Source organism: Bufo bufo, chromosome 9 (assembly GCF_905171765.1).
Source record: "Bufo bufo chromosome 9, aBufBuf1.1, whole genome shotgun sequence".
Classification (NCBI taxonomy): domain Eukaryota; kingdom Metazoa; phylum Chordata; class Amphibia; order Anura; family Bufonidae; genus Bufo; species Bufo bufo.
Genome location: NC_053397.1, coordinates 197,056,271 through 197,071,579, shown reverse-complemented (window position 1 = coordinate 197,071,579; position 15,309 = coordinate 197,056,271). Strand labels below are relative to the sequence as shown.

At 46.5% G+C, this 15,309-nt stretch overlaps 2 protein-coding genes across 4 annotated transcripts in view; one reads left to right on the top strand and one right to left on the bottom strand.

Moving 5' to 3' along the window:
- Positions 1 to 990: 990 nt before the first annotated feature.
- Positions 991 to 13,910, bottom strand: MRPL37 (mitochondrial ribosomal protein L37). Its single transcript, XM_040407865.1, has 7 exons — positions 13,542 to 13,910; positions 10,468 to 10,651; positions 8,860 to 8,975; positions 8,053 to 8,238; positions 7,120 to 7,274; positions 6,711 to 6,914; positions 991 to 1,128 (listed from the first exon to the last, which is right to left on the bottom strand). The coding sequence occupies exons 1-7, from the start codon at positions 13,858 to 13,860 to the stop codon at positions 1,051 to 1,053; spliced, it is 1,242 nt and encodes a 413-aa protein (XP_040263799.1). The 5' UTR covers positions 13,861 to 13,910; the 3' UTR covers positions 991 to 1,050.
- The window catches only part of LOC120979235 (NADH-cytochrome b5 reductase-like), a 30,503-nt gene continuing 28,324 nt past the window's right edge, over positions 13,131 to 15,309 (top strand). Inside the window, exon 1 of one of the 3 annotated variants that reach the window (XM_040407868.1) lies at positions 13,131 to 13,220. Coding sequence is in view for 1 of the 3 variants with exons in the window: in XM_040407866.1 (XP_040263800.1) it covers positions 13,876 to 13,917 (42 nt within the window). In the remaining 2 variants the exon portion in view is untranslated. Of the gene's footprint in view, positions 13,221 to 13,724; positions 13,918 to 15,309 lie in introns of those variants that run through there. The other 2 variants (XM_040407867.1, XM_040407866.1) reach the window with 2 other exon arrangements.

Sequence of the window (15,309 nt, the reverse complement as noted above, 5' to 3'; positions counted from 1 at the left end):
TTATACCCCATTCAGATACTCAATGATTTTTCAATTGAGTGATTAGGGTTTATTAAACCTCACACTTAGGCCTAGTTCACACGAACGTATGGCTGTTATAGTTTTTTGTTTCCGTTTCTCTGTATGGCATATACAGTAATTACATAGAAAAGATTGGGCTGGGCATAACATTTTCAATAGATGGTTCCGCAAAAACGGAACGGATACATTTCCGTATGTGTTCTGTTTTTTTGCGGACCCATTGACTTGAATGGAGCCACGGAACGCAATAATAGGACATGTTCTATCTTTCAACTGAACACATTCCGTTTTTAATGCGGAACCATTGAAATGCATGGTTCTGTATACGGACCACAAAAAAAAAAAAAAAACGTCCCATACACTCGCCTTGGGCCTCCTGCACACGGGTGTTGTGGGTGAGGGCCGGATGCTTTTAGGGTGCATTGTGGGAAACCAGGACCTGAGCTGACATCACCACGCAGTGAGCGTGATTACATCAAAGGTCCTGTAAGAAGACTATGCCGGCTGAGCGATAAAGTGGATGAGTTGAGTTCATTATATATATATTTTTTAAACCCCACAAGGCACATTTTACTATGCATTCCGTATTAAGAATGCTATTACTTCCCTTATAACCATGTTATAAGAGAAAATAATACAGTGAATAGACTTTAATCGGGTCCAGGGTTGCTCATCCCTATCATTTCCTAGCAACAATGTGTGAAAATCGCACCGCATCCGCACTTGCGATTTTCATGCAGCCTACGTTGTGTGAAAAACACAGAATATAGAGCATGCTGCGATTTTCACGCAGTGCACAAGTGATGCGTGAAAATCACCGCTCATCTGCACAGCCCCACTGAAGTGAATGGGTCCGGATTCAGTGCGGGTTGTTGCAAAATTTGAGCAAATTCTGCTGCAAAGATGTGATGTGTGAATCCAGTCTTATACATGAAATAAAGGATGACAAATATGCTGCAAGACACAACCTTCTATAAATATTCAGGTTTAATCAATAAGTTGTATATACATATATTTTTTACTAGTAACTTAGACTGCTCCATTCAGGTACATTGCCCAAAATTTCATAAAGGTTTCTGGCTTGAAACCAGCGATGCCAGCAGGTACCTGGAAAGAAACAAAAAGTGCATGTTTTCAAACAGCTAATTGACAGGGGTCCCAGGTGTCAGACCCCCACAGATCAGATTCTGATCTACCCAGAGGATAGATCATCAGTTAACCCTTTCCTGACTGCCCACCTGTTATCTGCACATATATAAATATTCAGACAGCGCTTTAATCTAAAGCGCCTGCAATCTAGCAGGAGCAGGTCAGGTCCTGGCTGGGAGACACAGCAGGGACCCTGAGGGACATATGTACAAAAAAATAAATTAAGTAAAAAAAAAAAATTGTCACAAAATAGGGAACCCATTGCAATAATTAATTTGTGTCAGTTTTAATATTTAAGAAATAAAAAGCTATAGTTAAAAAAAAATATATAATAATAAGAATTAGAAAATTAAACCTAAAGAAAGAAATCTAAAATAATAAAACATGCTAAAAAGTGACACAAAAATTATTTTGGTAATCAAAAGTTAGTCACTTAGGGCTCTTTCACACCTGCGTTCTTTTCTTCCGGCGCTGAGTTCCGTCGTCGGGGCTCTACGCCGGAAGAATCCTGATCAGTTTTATCCTAATGCATTCTGAATGGAGAGAAATCCATTCAGGATGCATCAGGATGTCTTCAGTTCCGGACCGGAACGTTTTTTGGCCGGAGAAAATACCGCAGCATGCTGCGCTTTTTGCTCCAGCCAAAAATCCTAAACACTTGCCGCAAGGCCGGATCCAGAATTAATGCCCATTGAAAGGCATTAATCCGGATACAGCCTTAAGCTAAACGTCGTTTCGGCGCATTACCGGATCCGACGTTTAGCTTTTTCTGAATGGTTACCATGGCTGCCGGGACGCTAAAGTCCTGTTTGCCATGGTAAAGTGTAGTGGAGCGGGGTATACTTACCGTCCGTGCGGCTCCCGGGATGCCCCACGCGCATCACGTCATCCATGCGCATGGGGCTCATTCTGGAGCGCCCCGGGAGCCGCATGGACGGTAAGTATACTGCTCCCCACTACTACTATGGCAACCAGGACTTTAATAGCGTCCTGGCTGCCATAGTAACACTGAATGCATTTTGAAGACGGATCAGTCTTCAAATGCTTTCAGTTCACTTGCGGTGTTACGGATCCGGCGGGCACCTCCGGCAAATGGAGTACACGACGGATCCGGACAACGCAAGTGTGAAAGAGCCTTAACCACCACGTGCACAAAATCACAAAAAGTTGCCTGGACATTCAGGCTAGGGATGAGCAAATCTACTTCGGATGAAACATCCGAAGTCTATTCGCATTAAAACTTCGTTCCAATAATGTACGGAGCAGGAGCTCCTTGCAGTTAGAATGTATTGGCTCAGATGAGCTGAAGTTATTGCTTCGCAAAGTCTAATTTGTACTGTAAAAAAAAAACATTTTCCGAACTCTGATTCTGTTCCAAGCCTTTCAGGTTAAAACTGCAGAACCCCTTTAACCCTAAGGGCAGAACACTGTGCCAAGTACACAAGTTTTCCCACACCGATTTTGTGCACAAAAACCGCAGCATGTAAACTTATGTTTTTCTTGTGTGGATTTTACCCTTTTCAATGGAAGGGTGAGGATCTTCAGATAATTTGCATCAAATCTGCACCATAAATGGGGAAAAATTGTGCAGATTTTCCACACCAGGTGCAGCCACCCTTAGGTTCCTTTCACACGAATTGGCCTCGCAGCGTGTCGGCGAGAGCACCTGTCCTGACCTCCCAGCCCTGCCGGGGTCGCATAGCATTATATTGACTTATGACGCTATATAACCCTTAGGCCTCTTTCACACGATTATGTCAGCGCAGGTCCTGCAGGAAGAAGACGATACCGGCTGCGCGATCAAGTGCATGAGGAGAGTTTATTTTTATTTCCTTTTTAACCCCTCAATCGACATTTTAGTAAGCATTCTGTATTAAGAATGCTATTATTTCCCTTAGGCCCCTTTCACACGGGCGAGTTTTCCGCGCGGATGCGTTGCGGGAGGTGAACGCATTGCATCCGCACGGAATCCTGACCCATTCATTTCTATGGGGCTGTTCACATGAGCGGTGATTTTCACGCATCACTTGTGCGTTACGTGGAAAACGCACAAAGAGGAGCATGCTGCGATTTTCACGCAACGCAAGCCCCATAGAAATGAATGGGGTTGCGTGAAAAATCGCAAGCATCCGCAAGCAAGTGCGGATGCGGTGCGATTTTCACGCATGGTTGCTAGGAGACGATCGGGATGGAGACCAGATCATTATTATTTTCCCTTATAACATGGTTATAAGGGAAAATAATAGCATTCTGAATACAGAATGCATAGTAAAACAGCGCTGGAGGGGTTAAAAAAATAATAATAAATCCTTTAACTCACCTTAATCCACTTGATCGCGATGCCGGCATCTGCTTCTGTCCCCTTTACTGAATAGGACCTGTAGTGAGCATTAATTATAGGTCAAGGACCTTTGATGACGTCACTCCGGTCATCACATGATCTTTTACCATGGTGAATCACCATGGTAAAAGATCATGTGACGTACCATGTGAGGACCGGAGTGACGTCATCAAAGGTCCTTGACCTATAATTAATGCTCACCACAGGTCCTATTCAGTAAAGGGGACAGAAGCAGATGCCGGGCCGCGATCAATTGGACTAAGGTGAGTTAAATGATTATTATTTTTTTTTAACCCCTCCAGCGCTGTTTTACTATGCATTCTGTATTCAGAATGCTATTATTTTCCCTTATGACCATGTTGTAAGGGAAAATAATACAATCTACAGAACACTGATCCCAAGCCCGAACTTCTGTGAAGAAGTTCGGGTTTGGGTACCAAACATGTGCGATTTTTCTCACGCGAGTGCAAAACGCATTACAATGTTTTGCACTCGCGCGGAAAAATCGCGGGTGTTCCCGCAACGCACCCGCACATTTTCCCGCAGCGCCCGTGTGAAAGGGGCCTTACAGTTCTGGAATGTATTGTGTAACACTGACTGCATTATGTCAGTGTTATCCAATACATTCCAGACCTCCTAAGGGTTACATAGCATCATAAATCAATATAATGCAGTGCGACCCCGGCAGTGCTTGGGAGGTCAGGATGGGTGCTCCTGCTGACACACACAAACTGCAATTCCAATGTGTGGAACTTGCTCATGTGAACAGGGCCTTAGGCTGCCTGGGTGGGTGAACTCACATAAGATCTGCGTGAATTTCCGTGCAGATTTATGTTTTTGGTGTGGATGTGATGCAGTTTTACAGCAGATCCCATCCTTCACTGGAAAAGGATGAAATCTGCAGCTAAAACCCTAAACGTAATTGACATTCTGCAGATTGGGAAATCCACATGGCAGGTCAATTTCCGCACAGGAAAAAAACCTGCCACCTGCACACTTAGTCGCATACACTTTGCTGGTACTGTACTAAACTGCACGTATTCTACAACGTGTGCAGGTGGCCGTTCAATGGACAACAACCCTCACCTACAGGCAGCACTCATGAATTATATCCAACATTTTAAAGCTATGTCAGTCATGAAGCTTTTGCCTTAAAGGGGTGTACAGGCTTAGGGCTCGTTCACACGACTGTCTTTTTCAGTGTTTTGTGGGCTGTTTTTCTCCGATCCGTTTATTTTTTCAGTAGTGTTTCCGGTTCCGTTCGGCTTATACAGTAATTACATAGAAAAAAATTGGCCATAAAATTTTCAATAGATGGTTCCACAAAAACGGAACGGATACAGAGTACATTCCGTATGTATTCCGTTTTTTTTGCGAACCCATTGACTTGAACGGAGCCACGGAACGTGATTTGCGGGCAATAAAAGGACATGTTCTATCTTTCAACGGAATGCATACAAAGTGTATTCCGTTTTTTTTGTGGAACCATGGAAATGAATGGTTCCGTATACGGAATGCAAAAAACTTTCGTGTGAACGAGCCCTTAGAAAAACATGGCTGCTTTCTTTCAGAAACACCACACCTAGTCCATGGGTTGTATCGAATCTCAGCTATATTGGAGTCAATGAAGCCAAGCTGTGGACAGCAGCCATGGTTTTTTATTTCTGTACAACCCTTTTCAGACAGGCGAGTGTCATGCTCCGGACTCACAGCGCACTGCCGGGGTCGCATAGCATTATATTGATTTAAAGGGTTTCTATCACTTGGTATCACATAATTAGCTGGCAGACACTAGCGATCTGCTAGTGTCTGCTCTGGCCAACCATCCTACTATAATCGCTTGTGGGGCAGCGGTTTTGCTAAAAAACTAACTTTTATAAATATGCTAATGAGCCTCTAGGTGCTATGTGGGCGTCATTAGCACCTAGAGGCTCCGTCTACCTTCATACACAGCCGCCGCCCAGCGCGTCCCTCCAGCCCGCCCATGTCCTCCTCCGTGTGACGCAGCGGACGAGTTCTCGCGCATGCGCCGTGCGCGGCTGTATTCGGCGCATTTGAGATCTTAGCTCGGAGCGGTCAGACATTCAATGCGCATGCGCGGCTGTATTCGGCGCATGCGCATTGAATGTCTGACCGCTCCGAGCTGAGATCTCAAATGCGCCAAATACAGCCGCGCACGGCGCATGCGCGAGAACTCGTCCGCTGCGTCACACGGAGGAGGACATGGGCGGGCTGGAGGGACGCGCTGGGCGGCGGCTGTGTATGAAGGTAGACGGAGCCTCTAGGTGCTAATGACGCCCACATAGCACCTAGAGGCTCATTAGCATATTTATAAAAGTTTGTTTTTTAGCAAAACCGCTGCCCCACAAGTGATTATATTAGGATGGTTGGCCAGAGCAGACACTAGCAGATCGCTAGTGTCTGACAGCTAATTATGTCATACCAAGTGATAGAAACCCTTTAAGATGCCATGTAACCCTTACAGTTCTGGAATATTGGATAACACTAACATAATGCTGTCAGTGTTATCCTGTACATTCCAGAACTTGTAAGAGTTAAATAGCATCATAAATCAATATAATGCTATACGACGGGTGCTGCGCTGAGAGCCTGAAACCAGCCTTAAAGGGCTTATTCCATGAAAATAATCAGCTTTTCACAGGATAGATGATAACAGATCACGAGGGGTCCAAACTCTGGGACCTGCAGTCCAGAGAACAAGGGTACCCCAAATCCCCTCTCTGGATGGGGCGGTAGTGCACATGTCGGCGGACCACTCCTTTCACTTCTATGGCACTGACGGAGCCCTGTCTACTTCAGCCCAAAAGAAGTGAAAGGAGCAGTGGACAACTCGTCCTTGTGATCACAAGCGGTGCCTGCAGTTAGATCTGTAGATAGGCGATATCATTTTCATGGGATAACCTCTTTAAGTAACAGGAATACTCCAGACAAAATTTCTATACCAACTGCAGGACCTGAGGGGGGAGGTATATTACAGGGATTCAAAGAATAAAGATAAAACTCCTGGGTCATGTATGGCCACCTCAGGTGTCAGCATCAGTTTTGTCTGGTGTGTTCCTTTAAACCGACACTAATAAGCATCATGTCCGGACGACCAAATTATAAGGAACATGGAAGAACGTGCTCCGTCTCCAATACGCCTTCCGTTCTTGCTCCCAACCCTATTCAGACTACTTACCAAAACCACTTTACTCCTAATTTTTGGTTTAACTGCCACCGTGTCATACAGTGCTTGGTCTCCATCCATCCAGACAATGTTCTTAATGCCATCATTAGTGCTGAAATCCAATGTGTTCAGCTGCAGCACCATGAAATGGAACAACTGCCCATCAGTGCCCACGCTCTGTACTACAATCGGTTGAGGCAAAGTCTTGACATCCTCCTGGGGGAAAAGCAGAACTGTTACTGTACATTTCTGGTATACGGACAAGCCCTTCAGCTTTACATGAAGGCGCAGTAGTGCACATGCATTCTGGGAAAAGCTAGATGCAGAAACAGTGGGGCGTCCATAATATGCCAATAACCTGTGTACCAAATACACATGGCAAGAGGAAGGCACAATCCTGAAAATGCATTGAGGGACTTACCCCAAAGAGGATCTTGGCTTTGGCTACAGCACCCCCAAAGGCGATCATAATCATTTTAGCCCTCAGCTGGTCTGGAAGGAATTTAGCTTTGTCGTCACACGGTTCAGTGAGGTATACAGTGTGCGGGTGAGAATACGGGAACCCCTCCTTAAAACCTGCAGGAGAGTTGTAAAATAATTATTTAGAAAACCATCATTAACATTTCAAAGATAAATCCGCACCTTTTGGGTTTGTTTTTCTTGACAAAGCCTCCTGGGCAGACCTGCAAAGGGAAAGCATACCTGCCTTCCGCTGCTGGGTCCAGGCTCTTTAGCTCCCGGACGCCTCGATTTTGTACCCCACTGTCAACATCCGCTTTGACACTGCTGCAACCAATTGCTGGCCGCAGCAGGGACCTGCCCCCTGTGACAAATTGATATGACGCAACGAGAGCAGGTCATCGGAATGGCTGCAGCTGTGTCAAAGCAGATGTTGACAGCGGGGGAGTGATGTAGCCAAAACACATGGCTCGGAGAAAGGAAGTAGGATTCCCTTTGAAGGTCTGTCCAAAGGTGGTCAACCCCCTTTAAAATGAACCTGTCTTTTCAGTGTCAAAATCCAGCAACCCTACCCCCACTCAAAAAAAACACAACTTGCTTAAAGGGGTTGTCCAGCCCCTAATATTGATGACCTACTTGATTGTCGGGGGTCAGGCGCCCCTACCGATCAGCTGTCCGAAGAGGAGGCATCGCTCCATGTGTAATACAGGCGCGCCCGCTCCATTCAAGTGCCTGCAATTACACTACACCACCGCTCCACTGGAGACGACGCCTATTGTGATGACGAGGAAGCGGGTGTCCTACCCCGTCGATCACATATTGATGATCTAGCCTGAGGAGGGGTCATCAATATTAGGGGCTGGACAACCCCTTTAAAGCTGATGAGTGGACATACCTATATCATTTTTTTCCTCATACACATTGAGTTCTTGTAGATCAATAGCTGGAGACAACGGATAGAGGGAATCCAGGACGTGCGGCTCAGTGGCTTGGATTTCACTGGAGGAAGCCAGGGTTTCTAGCGGGGTCTTGGCGCTCATCAGTAAACCATTGGTCCCTCTCACATGGTAAATAGTAGAGTCTGCAAAATGAAAAAAATAATATATATATATATATATACATACATCTGGGTGAAATAACACCTAAACCAAATCAGGCAAGTGAAGACATACGCAATTTAACAGATTATGTATTAAAGGAGGTTTTCAGAACCCATTTTCATACATCCTGTTGGGGTATTCGGAGTTAGTAGAGGGGTGTCAGCAGTTCAGGACCCTCACCTCTTAGCCAGAGTGGAGAATGGCTACAAAAACCACTTCTCCCTCTGGAGCACCCGTCCTGTATTACACAGACTGACAGCCTTCCCTCTAGGACTGTGTATACAGAGAGAGCTGTCAATCACTGATAGGACCGCCTCCAGAGCAGAAATTTAAATGGATAAATTAAAATTCTAATGAAGATTTTCGCATAAAAACTATACATCCATCTTTACTAAACCAGTTATTTTCCATAGAAGGAGGAAGGGAGTGTGGCGACCACGGTACAGTCATGTGCAATCCACCTACCACACACACAAGGGGTTAACCTTTATTGGATTATAGTTTGGGAGACACTGATTGTGCTGTGCACGGCCCCATTGATTTGTATGTGTCTGTGCGGGACCGATATGGTCGTGTGGATAACTACTATACACGGCGCTTACCTTTATGCCAAGAAGTTGCCAATTTCCAATTCTCCAAAAAGGTCCTCTGGGAAAGTGAAGGATAAGCGCAGGTCTGTGTTCGGCACAAATGAAGTAGGCCTTGCAGCAGCTTCGGACTACAGACCAGAGAGAGCAATATTAAAAATGTTCTACTTCTTTGGGGTTGTTATTTTTTTCTTAAAAGGTGCCATTGAGATGACTGACGGGGGTCCGAAAGCCCGCATCCCCACCGATCAGCTGTTTCATGGTAGCTTTGTCTACTGGCTGGAGCTGTTTATTTGCAGAGCTGCTCCAGTCCACCACAGTAACCAGCTCTGTCCACTACACAATCGGCACAGCTGTGATCACAGGGTGCCAGACCCCCGCCAATCTAATAAAGGCCTATACTGAGAAGAGGCCATCAATATTAAAATCCTGGACAACCCCCTTTAAGGGTGGGTTCACACACTTCTAGATATAAAAAATTGCAATTTTTTATTTTTATTTTATAAGTGGATCCAGCAGGAAGGAGAAGTATAGGCCCGGGCTACACTTAACCCATTTTATATTTCGTATAGGGATAATCTACTTTTCGCCAGCAAAGAATGAAGGGAGATTTCAGCTCTGAAGCCTACATAACTGTGAAGGCAGCTCGGGAGCATTCTCTAGACAGCAACTGTTATCGTCCAGTAAAAATAAATGTAAGGTTATGAGAAAGTTACTTTGAGATACAAAATGTGAGCACTGGCTTTAAAGGGGTTACTCACCCCTGGGGACCTGGTGGTAATCATACTTACCTGATCCCCACAGCTGGATTCTGGCTCCGTCTGCAGGTCCTGGGTCTCCCAGCATCAAAATCCACTTTGACATTGGTTCGCATGACCACTGCAGCCAACTGGCCACAGCAGTCACGTGTCACGCAAGCATCAAATGACCCAGTGACATGATGCATGGGTGACACGTGACCCGGCAAAAAAAAACTGATGCTGACGCTGGAGACCCAGAGCCGGCAGAGCAGTGATACAGTCAGACCGAGCGTTGGGATCTGGTAAGTATGATCACCACCGCAGGTCTGGCCACGTTGTGTTGACTATAGAATAGGTCTCCTGGGGTGAACAACCCCTTTAAAGGGGTTTTCAGCTGGCTAAAATATAAAACACAAAAAGAAAAACACCTTACCTTTGTAATTGTCCCACCGCTCCTCTCTTGTGGCGTTTATGTCACGTCCATCATCCATGTGAACGCTGCTGCCAATCACTGGCCTCTGCAGTCACCTGATGTTCATGCACATGTAACCACTGAGGCCAATAATTGGCAGCAGTGGTCATGTGAACGATGGATGTGGCTTCTTCACGGAGCGGCAGGACACTTTAAAAGAAGACTTTTTTTTCTTCTTAATTTTAGACAGCCCTCTACCAATGTTTTTTTAAACCTCTTGGAAAACTCCTTTAATGATGCCCGGTGTCTTAACATTTTCTGAGGTCTCGTTAAAGGGGTGGTCTCATGTAGACAACCAGTGTCTATCAGGCGGGACTACACGGCAACACTGCCTCTAATGATGTCACAGAAAATCCGACACTGGACGGGCCGCGCGACATTCCGCCATCGCAGCTCAGCCCCCCCACTCACCAGTACTCCTCCCTCTCTTGCATTTCTCCGGTGGTGCTCCATAGGCAGGCGCTGGAAATAGCGTTGTGCACCCGTTCCTCGTGATTGGGGAATGTGTAGGCCGGGTCGTAGCACACGTTGGCTATCCTCTCGGGTAATCCTTCAATTAACTTGGACTTGGTCAGCCACAGCGCCTGCTTTACACCTGGACACAGAGACGGACAGAAGACGTGACTCCTCGGTATCTTCTACATCACCTGAGCTCAGGGTGAGAAGAGCAGACATTCATACCCAACAATGATCTAAAACACAGTGGGGGTGTCCTATAACCGGGACCACCAGCCGCTGGAACTTGTGAAGGAACCTGACAAAAAAAAAATTGTCTCCACAGGGAAAATGAAGCATTACATATAGGTGCTGCCTGTATAATGCATGGACGTGCCGGGTCCTCTGCTCTCCACCCTAGACGAGGGGGCTGAAGCCCCTCTATTAAAAGGGTATTCCAGTATCAAGCAAGGAAAATGACGGCTGCCAGGTGGATTTGCTCTCACCCTCCGTCCACTCAGGGGTTTCTATCTCAGGGTACAGCCACACGACCGCAAGCGTTATGCAGTTTGCAAATTGTGGGTCCGGGAACGCACAGGATAGAAATGCCTATTCTCGACAAGAATAGGACACGCTCTATATTTCTGGCGGGGCCGCGGAATGGAACAACGGATGTGGACAGCACACGGTGCGCTGTCCGCATCTTTTGAGGCCCCATTGAAATTGATGGGCCCGCGCTCGTTTCGCTTGAGCACCTTAAACTAAATTGCTTATCGAAGGTTAATTCTATATGGGGGGGGGTGTAGGTGGATCGCCATCTTGAGTTTTACGGGATCTTAGAACGAGATTTCTGATAAATAGAAACATAGAATGTGTCGGCAGATAAGAACCATTTGGCCCATCTAGTCTGCCCAATATACTGAATACTATGGATAGCCCCCGGCCCTATCTTATATGAAGGATGGCCTTATGCCTATCCCATGCATGCTTAAACTCCTTCACTGTATTTGCAGCTACCACTTCTGCAGGAGGGCTATTCCATGCATCCACTACTCTCTCAGTAAAGTAATACTTCCTTATATTACTTTTAAACCTTTGCCCCTCTAATTTAAAACTATGTCCTCTTGTAGCAGTTTTTCTTCTTTAAATATTCTCTCCTCTTTTATTTGTTGATTCCCTTTATGTATTTAGCAGTTTCTATCATATCCCCTCGGTCTCTTCTTTCTTCCAAGCTATACATGTTAAGGTCCTTTAATCTTTCCTGGTAAGTTTTATCCTGCAATCCATGTACTAGTTTAGTAGCTCTTCTCTGAACTCTCTCTAGAGTATCTATATCCTTCTGGAGATATGGCCTCCAGTACTGCACACAATACTCCAAATGAGGTCTCACTAGTGCTCTGTAGAGCCGCATGAGCACCTCCCTCTGTCTACTGGTAATGCCTCTCCCTATACACCCAAGCATTCTGCTAGCATTTCCTGCTGCTCTATGACATTGTCTGCCTACCTTTAAGTCTTCTGAAATAATTACTCCTAAATCCCTTTCCTCAGATACTGAGGTTAGGACTGTATCACTGATTTTATATTCTGCTCTTGGGTTTTTACGCCCCAGGTGCATTATCTTGCACTTATCAACATTAAATTTCAGTTGCCATATTTTTGACCATTCTTCTAGTTTTCCTAAATCCTTTTCCATTTGGTGTATCCCTCCAGGAACATCAACCCTGTTACAAATCTTTGTGTCATCAGCAAAAAGACACCCCTTACCATTGAGGCCTTCTGCAATTTCGCTGATAAAGATATTAAACAATATGGGTCCCAGAACAGATCCCTGAGGTACCCCACTGGTAACAAGACCTTGGTCTGAATATACTCCATTGACTACAACCCTCTGTTGTCTGTCCCTCAGCCACTGCCTAATCCATTCAACAATATGGGAGTCCTCGCACAAAGACTGCAATTTATTGATAAGCCTTCTATGTGGGACAGTATCAAAAGCCTTACTAAAGTCTAGATAAGCGATGTCTACTGCACCTCTGACATCTATTATTTTAGGCACCCAATCAAAAAAATCAATAAGATTAGTTTGACATGATCTCCCTGAAGTAAACCCATGCTGTTTTTCATCTTTCAATCCATGGGATTTTAGATGTTCCACAATCCTCTCCTTAAGTAGGGTTTCCATTAATTTCCCCACTATTGATGTCAGGCTTACTGGCCTATAGTTGCCCGATTCCTCCCTACTACCTGTATGGAGTACAGCGCCACCCATTGTATAGTGCAGGGATCAGCAACCTCCGGCATGTTTTGAAACTACAACTCCCAGAATGCCCCATTCACTTCTATGGAGTGCCGAAGGTTGCTGATCCCTGGTATGGCAGGTCACGTGACCGATGAAGGCGATGTCACATGACTTGGGCTATGCTGAGAGAAGGCTGCCAATGCTACTGCAAGCGCCGCTGCCTTCACAAACAGCTAACCGGCGGGGGTGCCGGGTGTCGGACCGCACAGATTAGACCCGATCCAGGGGACAGGTCATCAGTATTAACGTCTTGGAAAACCGCTTTATAACATCACACCCGCCGCGTCATCAAAAGGTGCCGAGGAACTTCGGTGGATTTTGTTGTCTCCGGCAGTGACCATCAGTAGGGGGTCACGCGCCAAGTACAGATGGGACCCACCTTACGGCCCCGTCCAGCCGACCAATCTTCTTCGCCCTTTTGGCGACACTGGTAATTAACGAGCGTGAATTCTGTGGCTTAACGGACGCAAAAAACTCTGGAATTCAGATGAGACGGTACCGCCGTCCTGTTCGGTCGGGGCTCGCATGGCCATATAGACAATTCACGTTCATTTGGGGTCAGCAACCTCCGCCACTTCAGCTGCTGTGGAACTACAACTACCAGCATGCACCACTAACTTCTATGGGGGCTTCCAGAACAGCATCTGTGCATGCTGGGAGTTGTGGTTTCACAACTGGTCAGGTATATGGCTCCACCAGTCACCCTCCCTATAGGGCACAGTGACCTCTGCCGGGGGGCCCCCCTCCATACCTCCCAGCAGGCGGCACTTGGGGTTGAAGACGTAGGAGGGCTGCTCCTTGTACAGCGCCATCTCCTGGGCGGGCGGGGAGCGGTAATACTGCGGGTTCCAGTTCATGGAGAAATCCGGGAGCTGCGGCCGGGCCAGCCATGGCACATAGTAACCGCGGCCGGCGTAAGTGATCCGCTCCAGGCCCGGGATCTCCAGCGGCTCCTTCCTCTGCCGGGGCTGCTGCTCCTGCTTCTTACTGCTCAGACATCGGAGGCCGCTTCTCCGGGCACCGGGCAGACCGGCCGCTGACACGGAGCGGGTGAGCATGGAGGCCGCCATCTTGGCGCGCTAGGGATGCCGGGTAGCGTCCTGTCTGAGGAGCGGGCTGTATCCGGTGTGAGTACAGTGCGGGGCCCAGTATCAGCCGAGAACACTGGGGGACATCTATCGTAACTAGTGTAAAGGAAACATAGCAACCAATCAGATTCCACCTTTCATTTTTTAGAGCTCCTGTGGAAAATGAAAGGCTCCATCTGATTGGTCGCTAAGGGCAACTAAGCCAGCTTTGATAAACCTCCCCCATTTTCCAAAGAGGCTGCAAAATCCTTGTAAAAATTAAAGGGAACCTGTCACCGATTTGTGTATAGAGCTGAGGACATGGGCTGCTAGATCGCCACTAGCCCATCCGCAATACCCAGTCCCCATAGCTCTGTGTGCTTTTATTGTATCAGAAAAACGATTTGATAGATATGTAAATGAAAATTAGATGTGTCCTGTCCCTGAGATGAGTCCAGCATGAAGGAGCCCAGCACCGCCCACCATCCTCCAAATCTCCTCCTTGCTCCCCGCCGTCACAAAGCAAGCGCGCCGTAATCTCGCAATGAGCTAGCGCATGCGCAGTGTCGGCATAGTGTCCCTTCCCTGTGCTGGCATCAGCCTCAGGGAACGAACTGCGCATGCGCTAGCTCGTGCATCACGAGATTACGGCGCTCTAGCTTTGTGACGTTGGGGAGCAATGAGGAGATTCGGAGGATGCCGGGCGGTGCTGGGCTCAGAGATCGCTGGACTCATCTCTGAAGCATGGAGGAGACAGGACTCATCTTAAGGTTCATTTACATAGCTATCAAATCGTTTTTTTTGAGACAATAAAAGCACACAGAGCTATGGGGACTGGATATTGTGGATGGGCTAGCGGCCATCTAGCAGCACATGTTCGCAGCTCTATACACAAAATCCAGGTGACAGGTTCCCTTTAAGTAACTTTTTTTTTTAGCCACATTGTTAGATTTTCTGGATTATCAGATGGCATGTAAAATTCCCGCTTTAAAAAAAAAAAAATTCCTTAACCTGAAAGGGTTAAACTGCAGGAGTAATATGGTTATATTTTGGGCTTTGAACTGTCTTTTGTGCCGCCGCATTTATCCTTTTTTTTTTGTTACAGTAGTTTTTTTCAGTTAACAGGATAGGTCATCAATATCTGGTTGGTGGTGGTCCGACTCCCGGCACATGCCTGCCGATCAGCTGTTGGAAGGATCCTTAGTAGGGATGAGCGAATCGACTTCAGATGAAACATCCGAAATCATCAAAAAAACATTTCCCGAACTCTGTTTCGGTTCCAAGGTACCACTTAGAACCGAACCCGAGTTCGGGAAATGTTTTTTTACAGTGCAAATTAATTTATGAAGTTATTACCCGAAGACTCGCGAGACTTCGCGAAGCAATAACTTTGGCTCATCAGAGCCAATACATTCTAATACTGTACGGAGCTCCTGCTTCCTACAAGATTGG